A 27,676-nucleotide genomic window follows, 5' to 3' on the forward strand; every position below is an offset into this window, starting at 1 on the left:
GACGTTCCAGCGGTTGATGACCGCCGTGCTGGGGGACCTGGCCTTCGATGTCCTACTCGTCTACCTAGACGACGTCTTGGTGTTCGCCAGCGACTTCGAGAGCCACTGTCAGAAGCTGGACCTGGTGTTTGGACGGCTTCGGGAGCACGGGCTCAAACTCAAGCCCCGGAAGTGCTTCCTTCTGAAGACCGAAGTCAAGTTCCTGGGACACGTCGTCTCCGCGGCCGGCATACAGGTCGACACCGACAAAGTGAAGGCGTTGGAGGACTGGCCGGCGCCACGCTCAGCGAAGGAAGTGAGGCAGGTGATCGGGTTCCTGTCCTTTTATCGGCGGTTCGTGCCCCACTTCGCCCAGGTGGCCCAGCCACTGCACGCCCTGATGGGGAAAGAAAAAAAGGGGTTCGCCAAGGGCCGGCCCGAGGCCTTCAAGTGGACGCCGCAGTGTCAGACGGCTTTCGATCATCTGCGGCGGTGCCTCTTGACACCCCCGGTGCTGGCCTACCCCGACCTCCAGCTCCCCTTCATAGTGACCACCGACGGGAGTTACTTGGGCCTGGGAGCGGTACTAAGTCAGGAACAGGAGGGCGTGGAGCGAGTCATCGCCTTTGCGAGCCGAGGCCTGCGTGGGTCTGAAAGGAATGACCAAAATTATAGTGCGTTCAAGCTGGAACTCCTCGCCCTGAAGTGGGCGGTCACTGAGAAGTTCAGAGACCTCTTGATGTACGCCCAGTTCACCGTGATCACCGACCACAACCCGTTGAGACACCTCGGCACGGCCAACCTGGGAGCGGTGGAGCAGCGGTGGAACGCTCAGCTCGCGGAGTACGACTTCGTGGTGTACTACAAACCTGGTCGACTCAACCAGAACGCAGACGCTCTGTCTCGCATGCCGATGCGATCAGAACCCGAAGTGGAAGACACTGAGAAAGACTTCCTAATGATAGCCGCGGCCGGCACCCACACCCGTCAGGGTCTCCAGGAACGGGCCGCTCCATTGTCCGTCCCCGCCCCAGTCGCCCGCGAGGGCTACGTCATGGTCCCAGCGGAGGAAGTGCGGGCCCTGCTGTGCCCTGGGAGACCGACAGAGACGCGGGAGGTCTCGAGTGTCGGCGCACGACGGATAGCGGCACCGAAGGGGAACAGCGGATATGACTGGGCGGAAATGCGGCAGCTCCAGGCAGACGACCCCGAGTTGGGTCCGGTGTGGCGGGCGGTGACACAGGGGGTCCCCCCCACTAAAGTACAGCTGAAGGAAGGAGACCCGAAACTCCGCAATTATACGGGCAGTGGGAACGATTCCGTCTGCACCAGCAAGTGCTGTTTCGGCGCGTAAGCGATCCCCGGGATGGAGAGGAGGTTCTCCAGCTGGTGGTGCCCACAGCCCTGCGAAGGAGGATCTACGAGACCCAGCACGAAGACGCGGGACACTACAGGGGACAAGGGACGGTGGTCCTGATGAGGCGAGGTTACTACTGGATCGGAATGGCAGAAGAGGTGAAGCAATGGGTGAAGCAATGCAAGCGATGTGCATTAGCCCGCGACGTGTTCCCTAAAGCTCAGGCCCAGATGACCTGCACTAACGTGACGGCACCCATGGAGGTCCTGGCCATGGACTTCACCGTGTTGGAGAGGTCGGTGGGTGGCTACGAGAATGTACTGGTGCTGACCGATATGTTCACCAGATTCACTATTGCCGTACCGACCAAAGACCAGACTGCGAAGACCACCGTCGCTGCCATCATCAAGTACTGGTTCGTGTACTACGGTTGCCCTGCCCGACTCCATGCCGATCAAGGGCGAAATTTCGAGTCGAGCGTCATCAAGGAGCTCTGCCGACTGTACGGGATTTCAAAGAGCCGCACCACGCCCTACCATCCCCAGGGGAATGGGCAGTGCGAGAGGTTCAATCGGACAATGCACGACATGCTGCGTAGTCTGCCCACAGAGAAGAAGCGGGACTGGAAGGAGCACCTACCCGAGTTGGTACTTACGTACAACTGCCACGAGCACTCCTCCACTGGATACTCTCTCTTCTACCTGCTCTTCGGGAGGGACGCTAGGATGCCCCGAGATGTCCTGGGGGGCAGAGACGTCATTGAGGAGGGAGCGGCGGACCTAGACGAGTGGGTGCAGAGTCACCACGAGCGACTAAAGGCCGCCGCGGAGGCCGCTGAGGCCACGGCGAAGCAGGCGTCCCATCGACGCAAGAGAATTTACGACAGGAAGAGCAGAGGTGCACTCCTGCGGGCCGGAGACCGGGTCCTGATACGCGACCACCGAATCCGGGGCCGTAATAAGATACAAGACAAGTGGGAGCCTACGTCATATGTGGTGGTTAAGCAGAGCCACGAAGGGACGCCCGTGTTCACGGTCAGGCCCGAAGCAGGGGGTCCAGAAAGGACCGTGCATCGAGACCAGCTCAAGACCTGTCCCTTCCCGGCTTCTGACCCGGAAGTGCGGGGGAGGGCCCCTCGACGGATCCCGGTGGCACCGCGGAGCTCGTCCGAATCAGACATCGGAGGTGCTTTCGGGCACCAGCGGGAACCGCATCCTAGGGCGTGTAACCACCCCGGTCCCCTGCGGGACGCCCCTGAGGAGGCCGTAAGCGCCGAGTCAGAGGTGGAGTCGACCCCCTCAGGAGAGGAGGGGGAAGGCGGCGGAGACAAAGTCGAAGAGGAGGCTGCGGGCGGTCCACCGATGGCCCCGGAGGGCGAGGCCGTGGTCCATGACCCGCCGACGGACACTGAAAAATCCGACACAGAGTCGGAGGCGGGGGAGGTGGAACCCCCCAGAGTGGAGCCCGCTCGGCCCCAGAGGAGCACCAGAGGTCGGCTAACCGCTCGGTATCGTCAGGACTACGTGCTCAAGAGCGTGTTCGCGGAACAGTGTGTCCAACTCCTGAAGGAGTGTGTAAAACTGTTGGCATAATGTGTAATTGTCAACCGATGTGTAAAACTGTTGGCATAATGTGTAATTGTCAACCGATGTGTGAAACTGTTGGTCTCAGGACCGTTGTCATACATGCGTGGTTTTGTTGTTAACTTGCAGAGGACTTAGCAAGTTCAAAGTGGGGGGAAATGTAGCAGTCTGGAAAATATGGTATATTATTCAGAACTGCTGACTGTGTTTATATCCCTTTTTGTACACAAAGACATTCTAACTAGTGTCATTGATTCACACGAACAATGACACAAACGTCCCCGTCCGAAGAGCATTGGAATACGGATTATAAATGACAGTATTGATTCATATTCTACAGTGCGTCTCCCCTTGTGACTGGCAGGCGGGGCCAGCAGGGGGCAGTAGCAGGCAGAGAGTGGCGGAGAGAGCTGAGAGATGATAAAGGGAGGAGCCCAGCGGAAGTCGCTCTCTTCGGCCGTGAACTTGACAACGAGAGGACACAGCTAACGGGAGCTCTGGATAGCCCGTTGCTGACGTTTATGCCGGAGTGCCCCGGGAGAGGACAACGGGTGATAGGAAGTACTGGCTAGTGGATACGATATCCTAGCAGTACCAGTGGTATGATATGAACAATAAGTGCAGAGCCAGGCACTAACAGTCGAGTTATACCTAGTTACAGTGAGCGGTATAGGTAGCGTGCGGCTAAGGATCACAGTAGTATTGCTCGTGTTATACTTAGTTACAGTGCCGGTATAGACTGCGTGCAGCTACGGGTGTGGACCTGCGAACACTCTGCTCCGGCCGTCAGCAGCCGTCTTCACCGGCGGTTCTACCACCACTCTGCGCCGGCTGGAGAGCAGCCAACACGGGAGCCGTCCCGTCCAGCAGAGGTCGCCCAGCACCAGCTCAGCCAGCACTGCCTCTCTGCTATAGCTCCGCCTGCTAGCACCTGCGACGCGAGTGTTCGACGGCATCTTGCCACCAGGACGGTGGTAGAGCGGCGCGGCCGCCATTTTGGTAGAGTAACATTAGGGCTTCGGTGCCCAAGATCTATTGCACGTTTCACAGTGTGGTGCGGCCTGAGGGCGAAGTGAACACTAACAACCAGTGCATAAGGGGATCCCCAGACAATATATACCGATATTAGCATAGGACTTTTGCAAGGTATTTTGTGGGCTCACTCTTTTATTTTATTCCTTTTCTTTGAGCGTGATAAGGCGTGTATTTCCTAAATAATTCCCGTTCTGTGAATCCCTTTATTCTCTTCCCTATGCTCCCCCCTTCCTTCCCCATATTCTCAACCGGGGACAGTAAGAGTGTAATTCCTTAGAAAAGGTAAATACTGTGTTCCGCCCAGACGTGGGCAGCGTTTAGTCTGGGTACCTGAGAGCACTTGGTGCCTGGGTGTAATATTATAATTGACTCATGTCATTGATTCATGCCATTGATTCATGCCAGTAATTATTGTATGGATACCCATGGTGCAGTAATCACCAGACGTAGCATTGTTGTAACTAGGCTGAGTTACAATACAGTCATCCAGAACGGGAGCACTGTGTGTGTGTCTTTCATTATTTCTAACCCTAACCCTAACCCTTTGATACGGGTACTATATGTAATCGTAACCCCTTGCTATTCTACCTTTTCCATTTCCATTGTAAGGGTTCTGGTGTCACTAAGGGGGGGTACTGCTTGCGGGGGGAACCAAGTTATTTCGCTACCATCCGGTCATTGGGTGTGGGAGGGCAAAAGGGGCAACTGTGGAGAGTGAGGGTGTGTTGGGGAGTACTGCTGACTGCTCCAGAGAGAGGGAGGAAGACCAGAGTACCGGACCAGGTTTGTAAACCCTGGGCCTCATCCAGTGGCGGACTGGCCATCGGGACGTTCGGGACGAATCCCGATGGGCCGGGACCAAAGTGGGCTGGTCCAAAAAAAAAAAAAAAAAAAAATATATACCTTTTTTTTTTTTTTTTTTTTTTTTACTTTTTCATTTTTTTTGGGCCAGTGTGTGGGCCAGTGTGTGGGCCACTAATGTGGGCTGATGTGTGGGCCAGTGTGTGGGCCAGTGTGGGCCAGTGTGTGAGTCGGTGTGTGGGCCACTAATGTGGGCCAGTGTGTGGGCCGGTGTGTGGGCCACTAATGTGGGCCAGTGTGTGGGCCAGTGTGTGGGCCGGTGTGTGGGCCAGTATGTGGGCTGGTGTGTGGGCCGGTGTGTGGGCCAGTATGTGGGCTGGTGTGTGGGCCGGTGTGTGGGCCAGTATGTGGGCCAGTCTGTGGGCCGGTGTGTGGGCCAGTGTGTGAGTCGGTGTGTGGGCCACTAATGTGGGCCAGTGTGTGGGCCGGTGTGTGGGCCAGTGTGTGAGTCGGTGTGTGGGCCACTAATGTGGGCCAGTGTGTGGGCCGGTGTGTGGGCCACTAATGTGGGCCAGTGTGTGGGCCAGTGTGTGGGCCGGTGTGTGGGCCAGTGTGTGGGCCAGTGTGTGGGCCGGTGTGTGGGCCAGTATGTGGGCTGGTGTGTGGGCCGGTGTGTGGGCCAGTATGTGGGCCAGTCTGTGGGCCGGTGTGTGGGCCAGTGTGTGAGTCGGTGTGTGGGCCACTAATGTGGGCCAGTGTGTGGGCCGGTGTGTGGGCCAGTATGTGGGCCGGTGTGTGGGCCGGTGTGTGGGCCAGTATGTGGGCCAGTGTGTGGGCCGGTGTGTGGGCCAGTGTGTGGGCCAGTGTGTGGGCCGGTGTGTGGGCCAGTGTGTGAGTCGGTGTGTGGGCCACTAATGTGGGCCAGTGTGTGGGCCGGTGTGTGGGCCAGTATGTGGGCCGGTGTGTGGGCCGGTGTGTGGGCCAGTATGTGGGCCAGTGTGTGGGCCGGTGTGTGGGCCAGTGTGTGGGCCAGTGTGTGGGCCACTAATGTGGGCCGGTGTGTGGGCCGGTGTAGTGTGTGGGCCGGTGTAGTGTATGGGCCAGTGTGTGGGCCATATGTGGGCCGGTGTGTGGGCCATTATGTGGGCCGGTGTGTGGGCCAGTGTGTGGGCCGGCAATAAAACAATAAACAAGTTGCATAAACTAAATCAGATTAAAAATGATCACAGTTCTGGTTTGCCTTAAGATGCAGTTTAAGATGGGTCTTGAACATGGAGTATGTAGGGCACTCTCTAATCACAACTGGAAGGCTATTCCAGTAGTTACCACTTTTAACAGAGAACACAGTTTTTGCAATGGTAGTATACCGAAAAGGCACCTTACAGTCCCCTCTACTGATGGCCCTGGTGGTAATGCCAGTGTCTGCTTTCTGTTGGATGAACTCATTCAATGGGGGAGGGGCAAGTCCATGCAGAACCTTGTACATGAAGCAAGTATATTTGAAAACTTGGAAATTCTCGAAACTTAGCATGTTATGTTTTTCTAAAACATTACAGTGATGAAATGAAATTGGTTTCCTATCAAATACTTTTATGGCTTTTTTGTAGAGTAATTATATTGGTGTAAGAGTAGTGACATATAAAAGAGACCAGTTGATAAAACAGTAGGCCTACTCGATGTGTGATAAAATCATTGAATGCAGAAACATCCTTGCAGCATTAACTGGCAGGCAGGGCCTGATCTGCCTGAAGTTTTCGATGTTAAACTTGACTGTTTGTCACTTTCTTCACATTACTTTTTGAAGGTCAATGTAGAGTCCAATGTGACCCCAAGATACTTGAATTAATGTACAATGTCCAGCTCCGCCTCTCCCAGAAACACATTAGAGTGAGTGACCTCTACTGGTGACTTTGTGAACATCATACACACTGTTTTCTTGGTGTTAAGTGAAAGACATGCTTTTGTTAGCCAGTCTTGAATGAGACATGAGACATCAGTGAATGAGATTCACGTTTCCTCCCAACCGCGAGTAGGCCTAGAAGCGCAGAAATGGAGAATGCAAAAAAAGAAAGGGTGGAGCTGAAAAAGCTAGAATTAAAAAACTAAAATTGCTAGTAAAAGACGCAGAACAATGTTCTAAAATTACAGACATGTTTACCCGCTGCTGCTGCTAATGATGATGAAGTTCAAGTGGAAGGAACCAACAGTAACATGACAGGTGCATGCAGTAGCCTAGTGCATATTCTACTGTTGGGCTAGCTAGCCTATACTAGCTCTTGCAGTGATTTCAGTCATTCTATTACAAGACAATGTGCTTTCCGTATTCCTGATTCCTTACAGCACGTGGATGTAAATAGTTGTGACTCGTGACGTTTTTTCTCTGACTAAAAGTTTAGTTAGCAATGTTAGGACTAGTGCCCACCACAGCATCAGAAGCTAAAGTGCTAACCTAGAGAGCCAATCAGAACCTAGGACGGGCTGCAAATTAATCGGCTACTAATATTATAATAGTAAATACTAAATACTAAAATACTATTATGTTCCCTTCCAAATTTTCATGTTGATATAATATTGGTAATCTAATTGATTGAATTGATTAGTTGCCATTTTACATGCTTAAATAAGATGTACCTTAGAATTCCCAACTGTTAGCCATGTTCTCGATCTGTATATGATTAATCTCATCTACATGTTTGTAAATAACCACAGCTAACTAGCTTAAGCTAACAACTAGGTCAACTACTACCCCGTAGTTAAACATATGTGATTGCATATAACAGCTAACTGCTACAGCTAAGTTGGTAGTTAGCCTATTCCATTAATGTTGAATGTATTTATGAAGGTTGTTGATGGTGGTTGGCGCTGATTAGCAGACATGATTCCGTCAGTCTGCCACAGGGCAGCTGTGTTTGCTGATGCTGCTCACAACCACCAGTAGTGTATGACTGTGTGAGTGTGAATGCTTGATGGTTTCTGTGAAGCGCTTTGTGGAACAATGCTGATATACAGTTAAGAATGAGTAATTCGCTTTTGGTTTTTAAGAAAAATTTGTAAAGCTATTTTTGAAAACTACAGGGGTGAATAATACTGTTTTCTTTTGCTATTTTCTTTTAGAATACTGTTTTGGAGTCTTAATTTTTTTAATTATTTTTTTTTTTTATCCACTTTTTCTCCCATTTTCTACATTTTCTCCCATCCCAATTTCGTATCATCCAATTCAACACTCCCCTGTCACGAACGCTGTTTCTTGCCTCCCACAAGCCGGCTGCAATGTGGACTAAGTCATACATAGCACAAGTCCCCTCCGGTACTTGAGGTAACAGCAGTCGCATCTTTTCACCTGCACAGCTCGATCTCTCAGTGGCGAGGAGTAACGCGTGGGAGGCTCACGCTGCCCCCGACACTTCCTGATTCTACTTCGCAGGCACACCAACCGACCTGTAGGAGTCGCTGTCCACAACGCCCAATCCCCACCCATCAGTTTCCCACCCCCTAATACGGCCAATGTGTATTAGTATGAACGACCAGCTAAACTGAAAGCAATGTGGAGTGCTGGGCTCGAACAGGCGAGCCCAGCGTCTCCAGTATTTGTGGCGAGCGCCTTGCCACGTAGCCGCAAATTTTTTCAATTTTTGTTAAGAATATAGGACAGGCATATATAAGCATTATGCTTCAGTCTGTACCTTTTCAGTCACTGTAAAATCAAATATTGTTAAATGATGGGGTATATTGTATTGTGTGAGATGATGACTGAATAAACTACTACTACTACTACTACTACTACTTTGGGTGTTTTCAAAAGGCTGAAAAAACGCTGTATGAATTCAAGCCATTATTATTGATTGCTGATGTTCTTCTTATGCAGTTGACTCTGAGGAAAGAGAGAGCGCCCAATCCAGCACAGCTGACCCTGAGGGGAGAGAGAGCGCCCAGTCCAGCACAGCTGACCCTGAGGGGAGAGAGAGAGCCCAGTCCAGCACAGCTGACCCTGAGGGGAGAGAGAGAGCCCAGTCCAGACAGACAGACAGACAGACAGACAGACAGACAGACAGACAGACAGACAGACACACAGACAGACACACAGAGAGAGAGACAGAGAGAGAGAGACACACAGAGAGAGAGACACACAGAGAGAGGGAGAGACAGAGAGAGAGAGACACACACACAGAGAGACACATACATAGAGAGAGAGAGAGAGAGAGAGAGAGAGAGAGAGAGAGAGAGAGAGAGAGAGAGAGAGAGAGAGAGAGAGAGAGAGAGAAAACAGGCTCTTGGAATGGGTGTCTGGGAGGAAGTGGGGGGTCTTTCAATGTTGATTAAACGGCAAGCAACTAATGTCATGAGTGCCAAATTAAAGGACAATAAATCCAATCTAACTGAAATTGTGTAGCACAGACCTTTCTATTAGGGATGCTCGATATTGGCTTTTTTACCGATGCCGATATACCGATATTGTCCAACTCTTAATTTCCGATACCGATATCAACCGATATCAACCGATACCGATATATGCAGGGTTTCCCGCCCCAAGAAATGGAATAATTTCAGGTAATTAACATTACATATCTCTTGTTGTGGAATTAACACAACATTATGCATACTTTTGACAATAAATAAAATCAGAATTGGTTCTTACTTGCTTGCCTGGGTAAATAAAGGTTATAGAAATGTAAATAAAATATTATTTCTTTAAAACCGATACAGATATTTTTCGATATCACATTTTAATGCTGATATCGGCCGATAATATCGGTAGGCCGATAATATCGGACATCCCTACTTTCTATGGATCAAAACCTCAATATTATTATGGTGTAGTTAATACTTCATGTATCCTTAATCCCTGGGCTAATGAGGCACTAAGATGTTAGTAAAAAAAAAACATATGCCAATGACGGGAAGTAACGGTATATGTATGTGTGTGTCTGTGTGTGTGTGTGTGCACTGTGCATGAGTGCACATCTAGGGGCGGTGTGTAGATTTGGTCTCCCTGATGTTGACTCCTTAGCCACAGCCTTGGGTTGTTTAATACTGGACAAGTGTTTCATAACGCCCGTTGTGTGGGCCGGTTTCGGGGCCGGTGTGTGGGCCGGTGTGTGGGCCGGTGCGTGGGCCGGTGTGTGGGCTGGTGCGTCTGAATGTCCCGGGCTGAATATGTGTCCCAGTCCGCCACTGGCCTCATCCATCCCCACTGCCAGCCTCCAGTTGACGCTCCGGACCCCAAAGACGGAGGTGCAGCTGGCCAGAGTGCTACTGTGTCTCGCTACCTATTGACCGCACATCACCGTTCCCACGAAGCAGGGATAATCCACCCTGCTACACATACATTTAGTGATGGCACTCTGATTATGCATGCTCCATTTGCATAGAGAGGACCATATAAAGATTGTATAAAGATTATGTATCCAGCACAGCCACACCTTTCCACCAAGCCCCCATTGGTGCTTCAATATGACTATCCCTGTTAGAGCTACTAAAAAGTTAATTATGGAGGGAGCTCCAGTAGCTCACCGCGTACCTCGAGCGCTATTTCGGCGCCGGGGACAACCGTGCTCGTCACGGATCTGGGGTTTAGCGAGTTCGAATCCCGGACTGCAGCCGTGCCTTTCCCAGAGTGTCTTCCCCCCATCTGTACCCCATTCAGCCTGTTTCTGTCGGTCATCATTGACCAGAGTAAATGCGATAAAACGCAAAAAAGAGCCAGCGGAATGGCCAAAGTTTAAAAAAATAAAATTTATTATGGTAGTACTATATATGTAAATATATGAATCAGTGGGTGCCCTGTCCCCTGCTCTTCATCCAGGGTGCAGCCAGATTACAACGTTTCAAGATCAAAGTTATCCAGCGCACACCAGGAGTGTTCAAATCAACTTTAGTTTAATTCATAGTTGTAAATAAAACAAAGGAGCAAACTAAAGTCGATTTGAACACTCCTGGTGTGCGCTGGATTACTTTGATCTTGAAATGATATATACATGAAGATATTCATATCCAGTTCTTGTGGGTAGAGTAACATTATTACTAGCATGGCAACTCTCAGAAACATTATTATTAATCTACATGTCATGAGTTCATACGGTAAGTCTCAACTCCCATACAACCTAGCTTTATTCTGCACGTTTTAGTGGTTGAGTCCACTCCACTCTGGCAGTCAAAGAGCTGACATACAAAAAAAAAAAAAAAGTCTACATTAAACATAAATGACACAGCGGTCACCATTTCAAAGGAGGTTTATTTACTTTGTGACACAATAGCCAAACAAATGCCCTAGCCATCAATATCTTATGCCAAATGAGTATGGCCTATTGCACTTTATTTTTCTTTCAATTAACAAGTGTGAGTCCTCGTCTGCACCTTCCGAGTCTGAATGCAGTCAATGCTCGAGTCCAAGTCCAAGTTCGAGTCATCAGTGCTCAAGTCCAAGTCGAGTCACGAGTCCTGAAAATCAGTCCTGGACTCGAGTCTTACAACACTGTTGCCTGGTTTGTCTGGTTGAGCAGTTTTTTTTTATATGTCTGATCGTTAAACTGACACTACCATTGTGTCCACTGTCAAAATACAGTATACCAATAGCCATTCAGTTTTTCTTTATTTGGAGCAGTGGAAATATTTGTAATATTGTGTACGAGAAAAGTGAGATAAAAAAAAACATGCAATTCTGTGTTTTTCCTCAATATCTTCGCAACTTCTATGAGTTACGAAACACCACTTGGTAAATTACACGGCTGGATAGCTACCTACTGTAGGCTTTGTGGTAAAGGAACACGCCAACATTTTGGGAAATTAGCTTATCGTCTTCTCCAGAGAGAGACAAGATGATAGATACCAGTTTCCTCTCTGTGCGTTCAGTAGAAAGCTATCTGGCTGCATGTTAGCCTAGCTTAGCACAATTAATGGAAGCGGACATGACCGGTTAGCCTTCAGGAGAGGTGTTAGTTGGACAATGCCTAGGCTAACCGGTCATGTGCGCTTAGTGTTTCCCAAAATGTTGGCATGTTCCTTTAAACATACTGTTAGATCATATTCACTGTTTGCAAACCGTATGCAATGCCAGCAACCATAATGCATGCTAGCATAACATTAGCTTTCTGGCTGATGACAACATACAACAAACTAGTTCCAGGTATTATTCCGATCCCTGGGTGTCACAAGTGTTAATGTTGAATGCAAAATGAATGAATAAATGCTCCTTATTTTTCGGCCATGGTATAAGCGGGATAATGCCCTTCCAGCTGTATATTAACATATTTTAATAGCTCGGCTGAGGCTTCACATTGGATGGTTCTCGGCCTCCTCCTCATCCATTAAAATATGTTAATGTACAGCTCGCCGGGCATTATCCCTTAAATATCAGATGCAAAACGTGAATAATGTTCAGCAAAGTTAAGCATTGCAGCAGTGCATTAATTGGCAAAAAAACCGAAGTGGACAATTATGAAATATATAGACCCCAGCTGAGTTAGTCTCCAAAGTGCATTTGCAATGTTTTGTTTTTGTTATACATAGCAGTATAATACACTATAAGAGAGGGGCTGAGGCTGTGTGTGTGTGTGTGTGTGTGTGTGTGTGTGTGTGTCTGTGTGTGTGTGTGTGTGTGTGTGTGTGTGTGTGTGTTTGTTTGTTTGTTTGTTTGTTTGTTTGTTTGTTTGTTTGTTTGTTTGTTTGTGTGTCTGCATGCATGCATGTCCCCCCCAAGTGATTTCTATTTTTCTTTTTATCCTATTGGCTAGTTAGGTTATGGTTAGGGTTAGGCATGTAGTCATCGGTTAAAGGACAATACCGGTATGATTGATTGGTTTTTATTGGATAAAAGTACAGATATTAGGACATCCCAGAGGATAACACATAGAACCGCACATAAACACTTGTTTTGGTGGACAAAAACAAGAAGACGATACACAAAAAACATACAAAAAACAGCAATACAATTGAACATTTACTACACAAAACGTGCAATGTATAGGTGTGTATGAATGTGAGTGAGAGTGTGTATGTGTGAGTGTGTGTGCGTGTATGACAGGTGTACGTATTGTATAGTTGTGTATTAAAAGAGTGTGTGTTATGATAGATTATTTGTAATACAAGTGAGTGTGTGTATGTGTGTGTGAGTAAACCTTCCAAGCCTATGGAAAACTGTATTTCATCCAGTGATGTACCCTGACCTGACCAGTAAAAACATTTTGAGATGGCACTACCTTGATAGTCAGATGGAGACTATTCCATAATAATACGCCTGTATAATAGAAAGAGCTCAGAGTGGCACTGCTATTCACTCTAGCCACTGTGCAAGAGTGTACACTGGCCTAACTTCACTGCTCAAGCTGTAGCAGTCCCGTTTATGATCCTGAACATGAGGTTCAACTTGCGCTGGTCAATTAAGTCCCCTGAAAGAGATTGGCCCAGTGTTATTCCAAGATACTGTAAGTAACACTTGATCTCTAGACTCAATGACATCTCCTGCACAATATACTTTTATCCTATAGACTTTGTTTTGACCCAAATCAAATGTATTTGGTTTTACGGAGGTGTAATGACAATTTATTTTCAATGAACCACTCCCTTACCAATTCCAGTTCCTGGCTTAAATGTATTCAAAAGAGCGAGTGTTTCTAAGGTACTGGTGTTTTGCAGCTCATTCCATACCAAGGAGCATAACAGGATAAAACAGTTTTACCTAGCTTTGTGCACATTTAATAGAATCAGATTAGTTTACCCAACAATGGGTTGGCAATAAATGTGTATTTTTCTCTTCTGGTATAGAGAGGAGCATCTTAAAGATTCATAAGTGCAATAGTGAGTGCGTGAGCATACCTGTTCCAAAACGTAATGCAGTGTGATAAGGAGACTCCAGTTTTCTAAGTAGGGATGAAGTTGCATGAATGAATGAATGAATGAAAACTTTATTAACAGATTGCAGAATGGGTATACAGACAGAAATGAGCTTTGCAACATTTTCTTTCTGGCTTCTAATGGAAAGCATTTTATAAACGGAAGGAAAAAAACAACAGCTTGTTATATGCACATTAAAAGCCACATTTTCATCAAGCCATTGGTGACATTTGTAAGAGGCCACTCTTTCTAGACATTTACCTTGTCTAATGTCAGGATAATGGGATCAGCTGCCTACTTTAGAGAGAGAACAAGTATTTCAATGGCTGAAATGCAAAACCGGACACGTTTTTCTTTCAGATTTTCACATAGGAGGTTTTGCATTTCAGTCATCGATTTGGTATTTTTTTAATTCAGGACAAGTTTTAGTTTCAACAATTAAAGTGTCCTGCAGGAGCTCTATGGCTTGAATCAAAGAAGGTGCCACCATATCAATTATTGTGTCATTTGCATCTTAGCTGCATTTATTCCATGACTTACTGTAAGTAATTTATAAAAATAGAAAAGAAGAAAATCGATACTTGAGGGACACCTTTTTTTTGTATTCTTTTTTTTACTGTAAGTGAGGCTGAGTTATTTTGCATAGATACAGTATAGACCCATTTAGAGCCATTTCACTAAGGTCTGTACAGCTAAATCTCTGTCATAGCAGTTTGGGATGTATAGTGTTGAACGCTTAGACAAATCAAGAAATAGGGCTGCACAACTATCTAAACCTGATTATATCATTAGTAACTAGCATAGCCGCTGTTATTGAACTATAGCCTGATCTAAAACCTGACTGAGATTCACTGAGAATGGTATAAAGGGGGAACCATAGCTGATTTGCAGGTAGGCTACTGGGTGTGACGTTGGAGGATAAGCTGGGCACAGAATCAATGGGCTCTGCAATAGCAATCTTTTTTACAGTCTAGGCTCAATAGAGCTTTGTGAACTTGTTGTGAGGGCTGGGTAGGAACTGCATGCTTCCCAACGAGGGGGCGTGCCGAACATTCAGCTCACGCACCTGAGAGTGGTTGGAAGTCAGCTCGTCGGGAGACTACAAGACCTTCCACTCATGGCCAGGTCGTTCCATTGCTACCATCTACCGGCGCGTCTCTGGGGTGAGACGTCGTGCCATCTACTGCCCTACTCGCTCTCTCCGTGGGCCTCGTTCCTGGTGTGAGACATCGTCATCGCTCTCTATGCTTCCACGGGAGGATTCCTATGTTCTCACAAATTTTTCGTGGGTCCTGTTTGCTGAGTTGTCCGTCGGCAGTGTTCTGTGGTATGAGGCATCGTCATCGCTCTCTATGCTTCCACGGGAGGATGCCTATGTTCTCACTCCTTTTTCATGGACCCCTGTTTGCTGTGTTGCCTGTCGGCAAGTGTTCTGGTGAGTCTGAACAGGACCAGACTCAGAACTTTCATTTTATTCATGGTCTCTAGAGGATTCACCTGTGTATTTTTGTTCTCCCAGTGCCGCTTTTTAGTTTGTAAATAAATTATGCCCTTGTTTTGCCTAACTCTCATACCTGTCTTGTGTTGTGCTATTGGGGTCGCATACAAACCGTAACACTTGTGATGTTAAAATGGAAGTAAATCTTTTTTTTATTATTAAAGTTTGAGCAGGGCAATATGTGACGGGCACGGTGTTCCCTTATGCAACATGTACCTCAGCATTACTGGAATCAAAGATCAAACCAGCAGAAATAAATTACTATTAAACGCATGTGCAATATCATTTCTACCCTTGATTTCACTTTGACTCACCTTTAAAATATCAGGAAGGCTGGTTGGTATAGTAAGACCTGAGGAGGATTGAATTGGCTTCCGGAACTATCTATATCTGTACATATTTCGTATACTCTTACTAGTTATACCTCTGGCCAGTATGACTTACTACCATAGGGAACTGCCAAGCAGTTCAAAGCAGTTGTGTTTACTGATGGACTGGGTGCAAGTGAAATTGTATCTAGATTTGACATTATAATTTGACATTTCTGGTGAAAATTCAGGGAATGGATGTTAGTCTATGCTATGGAATGTCCCCCCAATTTTTTTTTAAAACATGGCGGCTATATAAGTGTGCATGCGTCGTGTGTGCGTTCATGCACATGTTTTTATGCAAATACACGTCTCACTTAAGCATTCATTTATTCAAAGATTTTCAAAATTATTCCAAACTCGGTAATGATTCTGGTCCAGAGTTGGATTTACAAAATGTTTTCTATCATATGAAATGTTAAGAACAGCCGTATCTCCTCTTTTCAAACATAGAGCCCATTATGCTCTTTTGATAAGTCAATGGACTTATTATGGAACTGTTCCCAGGCTCCCTCCTACTTTCTTGCCTCTCATACTGAAGTGTGTGTGTGTGTGTGTGTGTGTGTGTGTGTGTGTGTGTGTGTGTGTGTGTGTGTGTGTGTGTGTGTGTGTGTGTGTGTGTGTGTGTGTGTGTGTGTGTGTGTGTGTACCGTATGCATTAACATAATACTAGAAATGCCCTCAGGCATCATTCCCAGAACATAAAACTGCGGCCTGCTGATCATATTGAATAAAACCTGTTCAAACTCAAACTCACACAATACGTTGTCTTCTTCTTCTTCTTCTTCTTCTTCTTCTTCTTCTTCTTCTTCTTCTTCTTCTTCTTCTTCTTCTTCTTCTTCTTCTTCTTCTTCAATCAAATCCCATTACTTTTAAATAGGGATGTCTTTTTTTTGCATTTCTATAAAAAATCTTTACCCAGCCAAGCAAGTAAGAACAAATTCTGATTTTATTTATTGTCAAAAGTATGCATAATGTTGTGTTAATTCCACAACAAGAGATATGTAATGTTGATTACCTGAAATTATTAAATTTTTTGGGGGGGGGGGGGGGGGGGGGGGGGGGGACCCTGCATATATCGGTATCGGTTGATATCGGTATCGGAAATTAAGAGTTGGACAATATCTGTATATTATCGGTATCTGTAAAAAAGCCAATATCGAGCATCCCTACTTTTAAACGATTGATCCATTTATTCTTGTTTCTTATTATTTATGCTTTTGCTTGTTATTTGGTGGGATAGTCAAAGCAAAGGTCCATCACGTTCCTCGCTCATAGATATTATACATACTTTTCTCTTAAAAAATATCACATCCGATTGTTTTGTTTGTCTAAAAACGTAATGAACACAGGATCTTTACTCTCTGCTTCTTTTTCATTTCCCTTCTCATCCAGAACGCCGGCTATGATCGGCTGCTCCTTTGTCGTGGACCGAGAGTACTTCGGAGAGATGGGCCTTCTGGATCCGGGCATGGAGGTGTACGGAGGCGAGAACATCGAGCTCGGCATGAGGGTAAAGAGGCTCGGCGGCGGATTATTATTAACCGTGTTCTTACTCAAATGCACTCACAAGGGAGTGGGCGGGGGGGGGGGGGGGTCCTTTCATATGCACTCAAATATAGACATTTCTGTTTCACATGAAAGTTTAAAGATGCTATCACAAGCAGAAAGGGAAAGCCGCTGGGAGAATTGCTACGAGGCAAGTTGGGTTTGTTAATGAGACATTCCGACAAAGTTAATGGGGTTTTAGTGCGCGCGTTGCAGGAGTGCTAGTGTGGTGAAACACAAAAGCTATAATTACAAATCCAATATTTGGAAGGGGCGATATTCAGACGAATAGTCCTGCTGGATATGATTGGATGAATCTATATTCAGGCTTTGGAACAGCTTATGATGAGGTTTCTCTCTGGTTTTTTCTAGCCCAAGGGGTACAGCTTAAGATACAAAACCCAGGGGCGTCAACAGAAGCCATGATTAAACTTTGCAAAGTTAGAATTTTCTTCGAAGGGGGAGAGAGAGAGGAGGAAAAAGCCCCTAAATGCAAATCTCCAGCCAACCCCGAGGCTCTAAAGCTGGTATACGGAAAATGTAAATCTCCTTTGCTGCTGCTTTGAGCTGAATTTAACGCTTCATGTGAGCGAAGGCTCGGTGAAGAATTGGCGAGTGTTTAAATTCAGAAAATGTTTCTCTCCAGCCAAGTGGAACCGCTCTGAAGCTAAACTCACTCTTGGCTTATTGGAATGAGAAATGCTCGAAAGATCCCAGTCCTTCATTTAACGCCGTCGTCGCATCCATTTCACAATCTCGAGGTGACTCGAATGGCCCGCCTCAGAAGCCCCTTTGAAAAGCCAGGCGGCGCAGGGAGAATAGATCTTGGCTGGATTTAAAGATTGCCGCCGTGCTTTATTGTGTAGCCCCGAAGACATTTATAGTTGTTGATGAGCGTTTCAGAGCCCTCATAATTTCAAATAGACCGAGAGTGGCTCCCCGCCCATCAATAGTGTGTTCCTTTTCCCGTCGGCAAATAATGGCACAATCATTTTGCCTCTTGTGTCTTTATCCGATGCTTGTTCTACCATTACCACAGAGAGATGACTCATCATTATGTGCTGGGCGCCAGCCCCCCCACCCCCACCCCCAAGGTTAAACAGTGTTTTCTTATTCAGTAGACCTGCTTATATATAGCTAACAAACCATGCGACTGAGTTAGAGGTGGTTCACGGCGTGAGATGAAGTCACGCTACAGCTAAATAAAGTTAGAATGAGCCTATTGAACTATGTGATATAGTATAATGGCGTAACTCCACTTTGTCTTCCCTTCGAGCCCCTATCAGACCGGCTTCTCTTATACGATCGTGACATTCGCACCGACAAATATTTACCTTTTGATTCATGAAGCAGTATATATCGTCTGGGGTGAAAATCCCCTTACGTCTGTGTGAACACCGACGCCATCGCAAATGCAATTACCTCCTCCGCTGTTGGTGGCGCGCGTGTGGAATTGAAACACACGGCGCAGGAAAAAGGGGCTATTCAGCACATGTACAAGCATGAACGGCTCAGAGTCAACAGCCCGGCATCAGCCGTACGTACTGTATATATAATGGAGATGGGCTTTCTGGCGGGCGGAGAGCAATTACTCCTCTAAGGCTTTACCGTGGTGCAGGCGGGTCATTGTCGTCGCTGGTTGAGGGTTGAGTGACAGGAACATGCTTAACAATTAGCCAATAGCGGCGCAGGCACAGCATCGTTTCACCACAGGGGTCTTATGAAAGACACATTTCACAGAGAAAGGTTATGTATTTATAATTTACTCAGAGTCGTGCCTTCAGTGGAGCACTCAGAGTAAAAAGGCTTCCTGGCACAGAGGCCTCTTTATAAGAGGAGAGGAGGGCTGACTGTTTGTGTAGCGTGTGGTGGTGGTGGTGGTTGTGCTGCTGCTGGTGGTGGTTGTGTACATTTTTAGTTAGCATGTAAGAGAATAAAACAATGCAAAGGGAATGGAATCTAGATCAGGGATAGTCTGGAGATTTTCTTTTTAATTAATGTTCAGAGGAATGTACAGGGGGAGGGCCTATTAGGAATGCCACCACTAGAGACATGGATTAGATTCTAACCCTTTCACTATCACACTACATAAAGTTTTTTTTTGATCAAATTTTTTTATTATTATTAATTACATGAAACAGGACAACACAATAACCACAGTAACAAAAAACATAACTTCACAGGAGAATAACAAACAATAATAATACAGAATAATAAATTATAAGACAAAAAGAAAAAGAAACAGCGTCCAACCTATCAAATATAGGTGGCTACTTCAATAACAAAAAGGGGTCTTCAAGACATGGCAACCTTTCCCCACCTTTACAAAGTGGAGTGACTTAAAAGATTGTTTATGAGAGTGTTGTCGCAGATTTACTGTAGATAGCCTAGGTCCCTTACACATGTTCAAGACTGCCAAACTCGCAGACGGTAAAGTGTAAGAAGAAAGAAATTCCTCTTCCAAGTTGGTTGACAGGTCAATCAGTCTGCCAATATTAGTCCCTTGGGGAGATGGCATGTGAATTGACATATAGCGCAGAATAGCTAAATACCAACCCCCCCTAAAATCCCCCCAGCCAAAGTTAAGAAGGACAAGACAAAAACCAAGACAGACAAGACATTTCCTCCTCCCCCTCCCCAGAGACCGCCGGACCCCCCCGATCAAGCGCCCCAACCCCGCTCAGCCGCACACGGCGGTCTTTACCTTCTCAGCTGCTGCGAACCACAGGTCAATACCAGCCTGCCCTACCCCAATCACCCGAGCCGTGGATATCTCAAGATAAATCACATCCAATAGAGTTAGGGACCAGTTGATCATTGTCAGCTTCTCAGGCTCCTTCCATCTCATTGCTATAAGCTTCTTCGCTGCTGTGACGCCCGCTAGGACAACCCTTTTCAGTTGTACGGACGCGGGTAGTGTCGTTATATCGTTCAGGAGTAGCGTAACAGCTGTGAATGGGATAGTTAAGCCACACAGATCTGAAAGTTTGTCCGTTATTGACCTCCAGAAACGGGCCACTGGTGGGCAATCCCAATACATATGCATATAAGTGCCAGTGGCCTTTTGAGAGCACAAAGTGCACCGAGAGTCGGTTATCAGTCCCATAGCAAATAGCTTCCTAGGTGTAAGATAGGTCCTATGAATATAATTAAAATTAATTTGCTGGTGATTGGGGTTGCGGGAAGATAATGCCACATTTGCCCAAACATCATCCCAGTCAAACTCGGGGTCCAACTCCGGGATATCCACACGCCAGATTGTATCCAATGATAAATTTTTATACGTGGATTGAATTAAGAGCGTATAAAAGTCTGAGACAAACCCTCTGGATGTCGTTCTGTCCACTATGAGCCTGAGGAAGGGGTGTGGTTGCAAAGCTTGAGCCCACGGTACGCCATGCGCTCTCAGTGCTGACCTTAGTTGAAGGTAAAGAAAGAAGGACTCGCCGGGAAGATCATAAAATTCTCTTAAGTCCTGAAACGCACGGAGGCCGTTCTTATCATAAATATCCTCCAGAGTATGCACTCCCCTCCTTTGCCATTGAGGAATATTAACCGGCTTGTGTCCAACAAGTAATTGCTGGTTATTAAAAATTGGAGAGTCCAGGTGCCAAGGGCATTTAACCCCACACGACCTCTGTACATTACGCCACGTTTGGATCACGTGAGTTATGATCGGTCCATACCTCAGCCGGCATTTCGAAATAGAGACAGTGGAGTACACTACATCCTGCAATCTTAGCGGAGACACCGCCGCCGCTTCTAAGGAGCGCCACGATACAGCCTCTACAGGGTCTAGCCAGCACATCAGAGGTCTCAGTGAAAAGGACCAGAAATAAAGTTTAAAATCAGGGATTGCGAGGCCCCCATCTTGTTTCCTACGTTGAGTAGTAGCCCTTTTGATTCTCGGGCGTTTGTTATTCCAGACAAACTTAGATACCATCGATTGTACCTTGCGCCAGTGGTCTATTGGAGGGGGCAGGGGGAGCATTGAGCTAATGAAATTTATCCTAGGCAGGATGTTCATTTTGATTATGGAAGCCCGGGCTTGTAAGGAGTTAGGAAGGGACGACCACCTGTCTAGATCCTGGCGTATTTTATCATAAGTACCCGTGAAGTTGTACTTAGTAGTTTGGTTCAGCGTGGGGAATATCTCTATGCCCAGGTATTTAAAATGTTCTACTATGGGGATATCAGCTGGTAGTCGTACCGCCTTGGCCAGTTCATTAAGAGGTAGGCAGGCTGATTTGTTCCAGTTAATCTTAAAACCTGACAATTTACCAAAGTCGTCGATTATCCTCAATAATTTTGTGGCCGACCGGGAGGGGTCGTCCATGAAAATCAGCAGGTCATCCGCATAGAGAGCAATTTTGTGTGGAGTATTGTTGACCATTATGGGGACGATGTCCTCCGATTGCCTAATAAATTGAGCCAAAGGTTCGAGGGAAAGCGCGAACAGTCCCGGGCTCAGAGGGCAACCCTGTCTAGAAGATCTGGAGACTGGAAAGAGTGTGGAACAGTTTTTGCCAGTCAGTATCATCGCAGACGGCGAGGCATACAGGACTTTAATCATATGAATAAAACTCTTTCCAAGACCCATGACCTCAAGTACCTTCCACAGGTATGACCACTCAAGTCTGTCAAACGCCTTCATGGCATCCAAAGACAGAACTGTGGATGGAGTTGTATTGTCTTTACTGTTATCGATTACATGCAACAGCCTCCTAAGATTATCTGCAGCCAGACGCCCCGGGATAAAACCAGTTTGATCGCAGTGTACCAATACAGACATAAATCTCTGCAGGCGACGGGCCAGCACCTTGGCAAACACCTTTAAATCGGCCCCGAGAAGACTCAAGGGTCTATAGCTACCACAATCATTGGGATCTTTGTCCTTCTTGAGAAGTAAAGAAATCAACGCCATATTGACATCTCTTGAGAACTCCCCTTGTTCGATAGCGTAATTGATCATATCGAGCATCAATGGACCCAGTTGGTCCCAGAAAGCTAAATACACTTCGGGTGGAATACCATCCCAGCCTGGCGCCTTACCCCTCTGCATTTCAACAATAGTCTCCCTCAATTCTACGAGAGTAATCGGTCTCCCTAGTTCCTTGGCCTCTTCCTCAGAAATGTGGGGTATCTCAAGCCCGCCAATGAACGATTCAAATCTAGAGTCATCCAGATTACCCTCTGAGCTATATAACTGTGAGTAAAACTCTTTAAAAGTGTCATTGATCTTTTTCGAATCAGTAGTGACTGCACCCTGGCTCGTCCTAATCGAGGGGATATCTGAGAAATGATCATTTGAGCGTATTTTCATTGCCAATAGATGGCTAGGTCTGGAGCCGTGAAAATAGTAATTTTGTCTTGTCCTATGTATTAAGAACTCAGACTGTTGTTTAAGTATGGAGTTTATTTCTTTTTTGACTATCTTACGTTGTGTGTTTAGTCGTTCATTATAGTCATTTTGCAAGGATGCGTATAGGTCTGCATATAATGATTCCAGTCCTTCTAGCTTTTTTGACCGGGATTTTCGCAAATTGGAGGCAAATAGTGTGACATGACCCCTGATGAATCCTTTCAATGCGTTCCACAGGACCCTAGGGTCTTCTACCGTGCCAACGTTGATCTGCAAAAATTCAGCTAGTTTACTCCTGAACTCAGAACAGAAGTCATCGTTCTTTAGCAAGGTCGAATTAAAACGCCATCTGGGAGCTCTTGCGGAGAGCCTGCCAAAGGTTGCCGTAAGGAAAATCCCCTTGTGGTCTGAGAGAGCCAAGGGAACCAATGAGACATCGAAACTATCAAACATATTAGGGGACGCGAATGCATAGTCAATTCGAGAGAAGCTTTTGTGTCTGGCTGACAGGTGAGAGTAATCTCTGAGGGTGGGGTTGCATAAGCGCCAGAGGTCTGTGAGCCCCGTGTCTTTGGCCCACATCCTGAGGGCCTTAGAGGCCCGTTTCTGGTCGCTTGTTTCAGAGGGCCCGGACCTATCCATCTCCGCATCCCAGCACGCATTAAAATCGCCACCCACAATGAGAGCGTATCCATTAAGTTCCAACATATTCTTCGTGATTGTATTATAGAACGCTGAATCAAATGTGTTAGGAGCATACAATGCTATTATAGCCATCTTCCTATGCAAGAATTCAACTTTTGCTATAGTAATCCTTCCCTCCGTGTCCGACCATACATCCAAGATTTTGATATCAAGGTTACGTCTTGTAACTATGACTACTCCTTTCGTCTTATCATCGGCTGAGGATGAGGAGATAACGTGATATTGCCGATTTGCCAGTCTTGACACGTCACCTACCATTAAATGCGTCTCACTAAGGAGAGCAAGGTCAATATTTCTCCTCTTCAATAGCCAAAGGACACTGGCACGCTTGTGTGGGGCGTTAAGCCCTCCTGCGTTCCAAATAAAAATATTCAATTTAGCCATGGTCGAGCTTGTATAAGTGCGTAGAGAACATACCCGTGCAGCCAGGCTGAGTACAGAGGTGCCGATCCCGGCGGGCCCGGACGGTCAATCCCAGGAGTTCAGAGGAGGAACACTTACACATATATAAGACAACAGTACATAGAACACATAAAAATACCACCCCAGCTACAGCCCCCCCTCCTTCTACTCTACACCCTAACCCACCCGTCCTACTATAAGTTCCTCTATACCCACTCTCCAATCCCCACCCTATGCCCCATCCACTGAGGATGGTCATCTTCCTATCACTTCCCACTAGAGACATGGATCAATAAGACGCTTCCCACTCCCACCCCCCTCTAGATAAACCCCTGAGTAAGCCCCCACTAGTCCAATAAACACAAATAATAATAAAATAAAATTCAATAAAGATATCGGTCGAAACCCACCTGAGCCCTGGCCCCAACATGAGACAACCATAATGGTAAAAATAGCCATTATTAAATAATAACTAACTCCGCATCAACCTGCAGCCCTCTATTTCCGAATCTGCGCTTCAACATCACATTGTTATAGCCCAAAAAGGTATAGGAAAATTCAAAACAAAATTAAATTAAAGCATCCCAGCCGATAGTCTAAGGCAGGTTCGGGTCACAGGTTAATTGTGCAAAATTGTGTGAACAGTGTCAATTAAACAATGACAAAAAAAAGGAGGAAGGGAAAAAAAAAAGGTTATGGTCAAAGTGCACCCCTTTAGCCGTCCCTCTGATCAGGCACAACGGCTGAATGGACCTAACCTATGTAAGAATAGAATTAAACACAATCATTCATTAATCAATCCGGGGATGGTAATAGGCAACACCTGACACCACCTGTCATCATACATTGTTTCAATAAAGATATCGGTCGGAGCAGTTAGTCCAAGGTAGGATCGAATCACAGTTAAATTGCTCATTCAAATGCCCTTAAAACAGCGACACTAATTATTATACAATTACTCAGCATCAACCCTGTAACCAACTACCTTGGAGTCTGCATATTAATGTCGCACCGTTATAGCATAAGTGGATCACGGAAAATTCAAAACACATTTAAGGCAGATTAGCAGTTAGTCCAAGGTAGGATCGGATCACAGTTAAATTGCTCATTCAAATGCCATTAAAACAGCGACAATAATTATTATATAATTACTCAGCATCAACCTGTAACCATCTACCTTGGAGTCTGCATATTAATGTATCAACGTTATAGCATAAGTGCCTCACGGAAAATTCAAAACAAAATTAAGGCGAGTCAGCAGTTAGTCCAAGGTAGAACCGGATCACATTTAAATCGCGCATATAGATGACATAAAAACTGCGACAATAGGAAAGAAAAAAGAAAGGAAAAGAGGGTAATGGCTAGAGTGCAAGCCATATAACCATATAGCCATGAAGTGCAAGCCATACCCGACCCAACCTGTTATCAAATATTGTATATGCATATTCAACCGACCTTGGCATCTACTTTGGATCACCAAAGCTCAAAACAACCTGGATATAAAAATAAAAAGCATACCAGAAGTTAGTTAGGGACTCGGTCACTCTTGAACTGTGCAAACCAATGTCCCTTTGAACAGCAACAGCGACCAAAATACGTAACCATTAACGGGTCTCGAATGTCTCGGCGCAGACCATAGTCGAAGCCCGCTGGCTAGCCCGAGGCTAGCGCGTAAGCTAGCGACAAATCCGGATAGCACGTTAGCCTACTATGTACATTGTTCAGCTAGCTCGTTAGCTTCCAAAGAGGCGATACACAAGTACGACCATGAGGTCAGCTTTAGCAAGTAACAGAAGTCATTGGGAAGCCGCGCTAGTTGGATGGGCAGAGGACAGTTAGCATGTCTGGGCATGACAGCAAGTGTTTGTGAATAGTCGACCTAATCAATGTATATAGGCCCAAACCGCCAAGCCACTCACCCTCCATAGATATCAAGCAACAGACTCGGGTGTCTCCGCGAGATATTCCTTCGCTTTAGCCAACGACCAAAACAAACGCTGACCACCGACCTTCTCCCACACAGATAGTTTCGCGGGAGCGAATAACGTGGGCCTCAGGCCTAGTTTCCATAGCTTAGTCAGGACCACCTTGTACTCGGCTCTCTGAGCTTGAACCTCCGGTGTAAAGTCCTCGAAAATGGCCACTTTGTGATCGCCAAGCCTCAGAGTACCCCTTCTGGTACGAGCCGACCGCATGATGATTTCTCTCTGTTGGAGTCTGTTCAGCTTGACTATGATGGGCCTCGGTTCTTTGTTCACGCCGGGAGAAAACCTGCCCGCTCTGTAGGCCGACTCACAGATAGGAGGCGAGGGGAGGACGTCCGTCCCTAGTATCTTCTGCAGCAGTTCGGGCATGGTCTCAGAGAGACGGCCTTCACCGCTGGTCTCCGGTACTCCAACAATCCTGACGTTGTGGCGTCTATCCCGGGACTGCATCTCCTCCATCGCCGACTGTAGTTTGTTGACTTCAGCCTGCCTAGCCAGCAGGGCGGATTCAAGACCCGCCATCTTCTCACACTGTGATGATACCTCCGTCGTTAGCATGGCTAGTTCGTTAGCATTAGCCGATGAGGCAGCGTGAATCGTCTCCATCTTGTCTGTCAGCGGGACTACCGCCAGCCGTATTTCTTCTGATATCTCACGACGGAGGCTGATACAGAAATCCGCCAACACTTTCTTCTGTGCTTCAGCGATGCGTGCCTCAGAGTCTGCGTGTACTTTCTTCTGTGCTTCATCGATGCGTGTCTCAGAGTCTGCGTGTAGCTTGGTCATGACCAAGAGCACAGCTTCGCTTAACTCCCCGACAGCGGGAGACGGTGCGGCCATGCTCGGCGGCGCCGGTGTCGTGCCTAATTCTTTCATGGCTCTGGTTTCCACCCCCGCCATCGTAGAAAGTCGAAAAAAGTTGATGAATGTATACTAAACACGACGACCTAGCAAACAGATAAAAAACAAATAAAAATAAAATAAAGACTAATGGGGAGAAACGTATATTCAGCACGGTAGAAGGGAGCTCATGTGAAACACGTCTACTCCATGATCGCTCAGCTCCGCCCCTCCCCACACTACATAAAGTTAACCTTTCACTACCACACTACAGACGGTTAACCATATGTAGTGTGGTAGTGAAAGGGTTAACCTTATGTATTGTCGCAGTGAAAGGGTTAACCATTTGTCGCGTGGCAGTGAAAGGGCTAAACTGGAAGAAGGCCAAGCTCACAGGCTTGTATATGTATGCCCTTCTCGAGATAGACAGTCCCAGTGTAGTTTGAGACACTGCACGCGATCACGTTGACATATAGATTGCAGTTTACCAAACGACTGCCTACTATTAACTACAACTGAGAAGCGTCCTTGATAACACTGTATCAGTTACGAATGCTGCCATATGCAGCGCCTTCAGTAGTATAACAATCAAATCACTGTACTGTATTTTGAAAGTAATGTGAATTGGTCTTGTTGCTTAACCCTTTCACTACCCCACTAACAAAGGGTCAATTAACCCTTTCACTGCGACAATACAGTAGGTTAACCCTTTCACTGGCACACAGCACATGGTTAACCCTTTCACTACCACACTACAGAAGGTTGACCCTTTCACTACCACACTACAGCCGGTTAACCCTTTCACTAATGCACTACAGAAGGTTAACCCTTTCACTACCACATTATACGGTTAACCATTTCCCTACCACACTACAGAAGGTTAACCCGTTCACTACCACACTACAGATGGTTAACCCTTTCCCTACCACACTACAGAAGGTTAACCCCATTCACAACCATACTACAGAAGGTTAACCTTTTCATGACCACACAACCACATGGTTAACCCGTTCACTACCACAGGACATAGGGTTAACCCTTTCACTACCACTACAGAATGTTAACCTTTCACTACCACACTGTAGTTGTGGTAGTGAAAGGTTAACCTTCTGTAGTGTGGTAGTGAAAGGGTTAACCCTTTTGTTTTCACCATACATGTGAGAAAATGAAAGCCCCGCTTACGCCCTGAGTCTGAGTTTACAAACATGGGAAATGGGGAGGTATAGAAATGATGAATTCCGCCAGAGGGGTGTCAATATGCATTTATTGTGTCGCACGCCTCCCACCTGATATACCGTAGCGTCTCGGTAAACCGCATCAGTGCCCTTCATTTCCACATCCCCTCAGGCAGGGGCATCATACTGTGGCAACTCTATCCCCCCAG

General features: G+C 46.5%; 1 protein-coding gene across 1 annotated transcript in view; it reads left to right on the forward strand.

The window, feature by feature from the left end:
- The window catches only part of galnt9 (polypeptide N-acetylgalactosaminyltransferase 9), a gene marked incomplete at its 5' end in the record, with an annotated part of 262,491 nt that overhangs the window by 172,440 nt on the left and 62,375 nt on the right, over positions 1–27,676 (forward strand). The window contains 1 exon segment of the mRNA XM_084307545.1: positions 16,846–16,963. Coding sequence (XP_084163671.1) covers positions 16,846–16,963 — 118 coding nt within the window.

The sequence above is a fragment of the Notolepis coatsorum genome, assembly GCF_963971535.1.
Source record: "Notolepis coatsorum genome assembly, chromosome: 2".
NCBI classification, from domain to species: Eukaryota; Metazoa; Chordata; class Actinopteri; order Aulopiformes; family Paralepididae; genus Notolepis; species Notolepis coatsorum.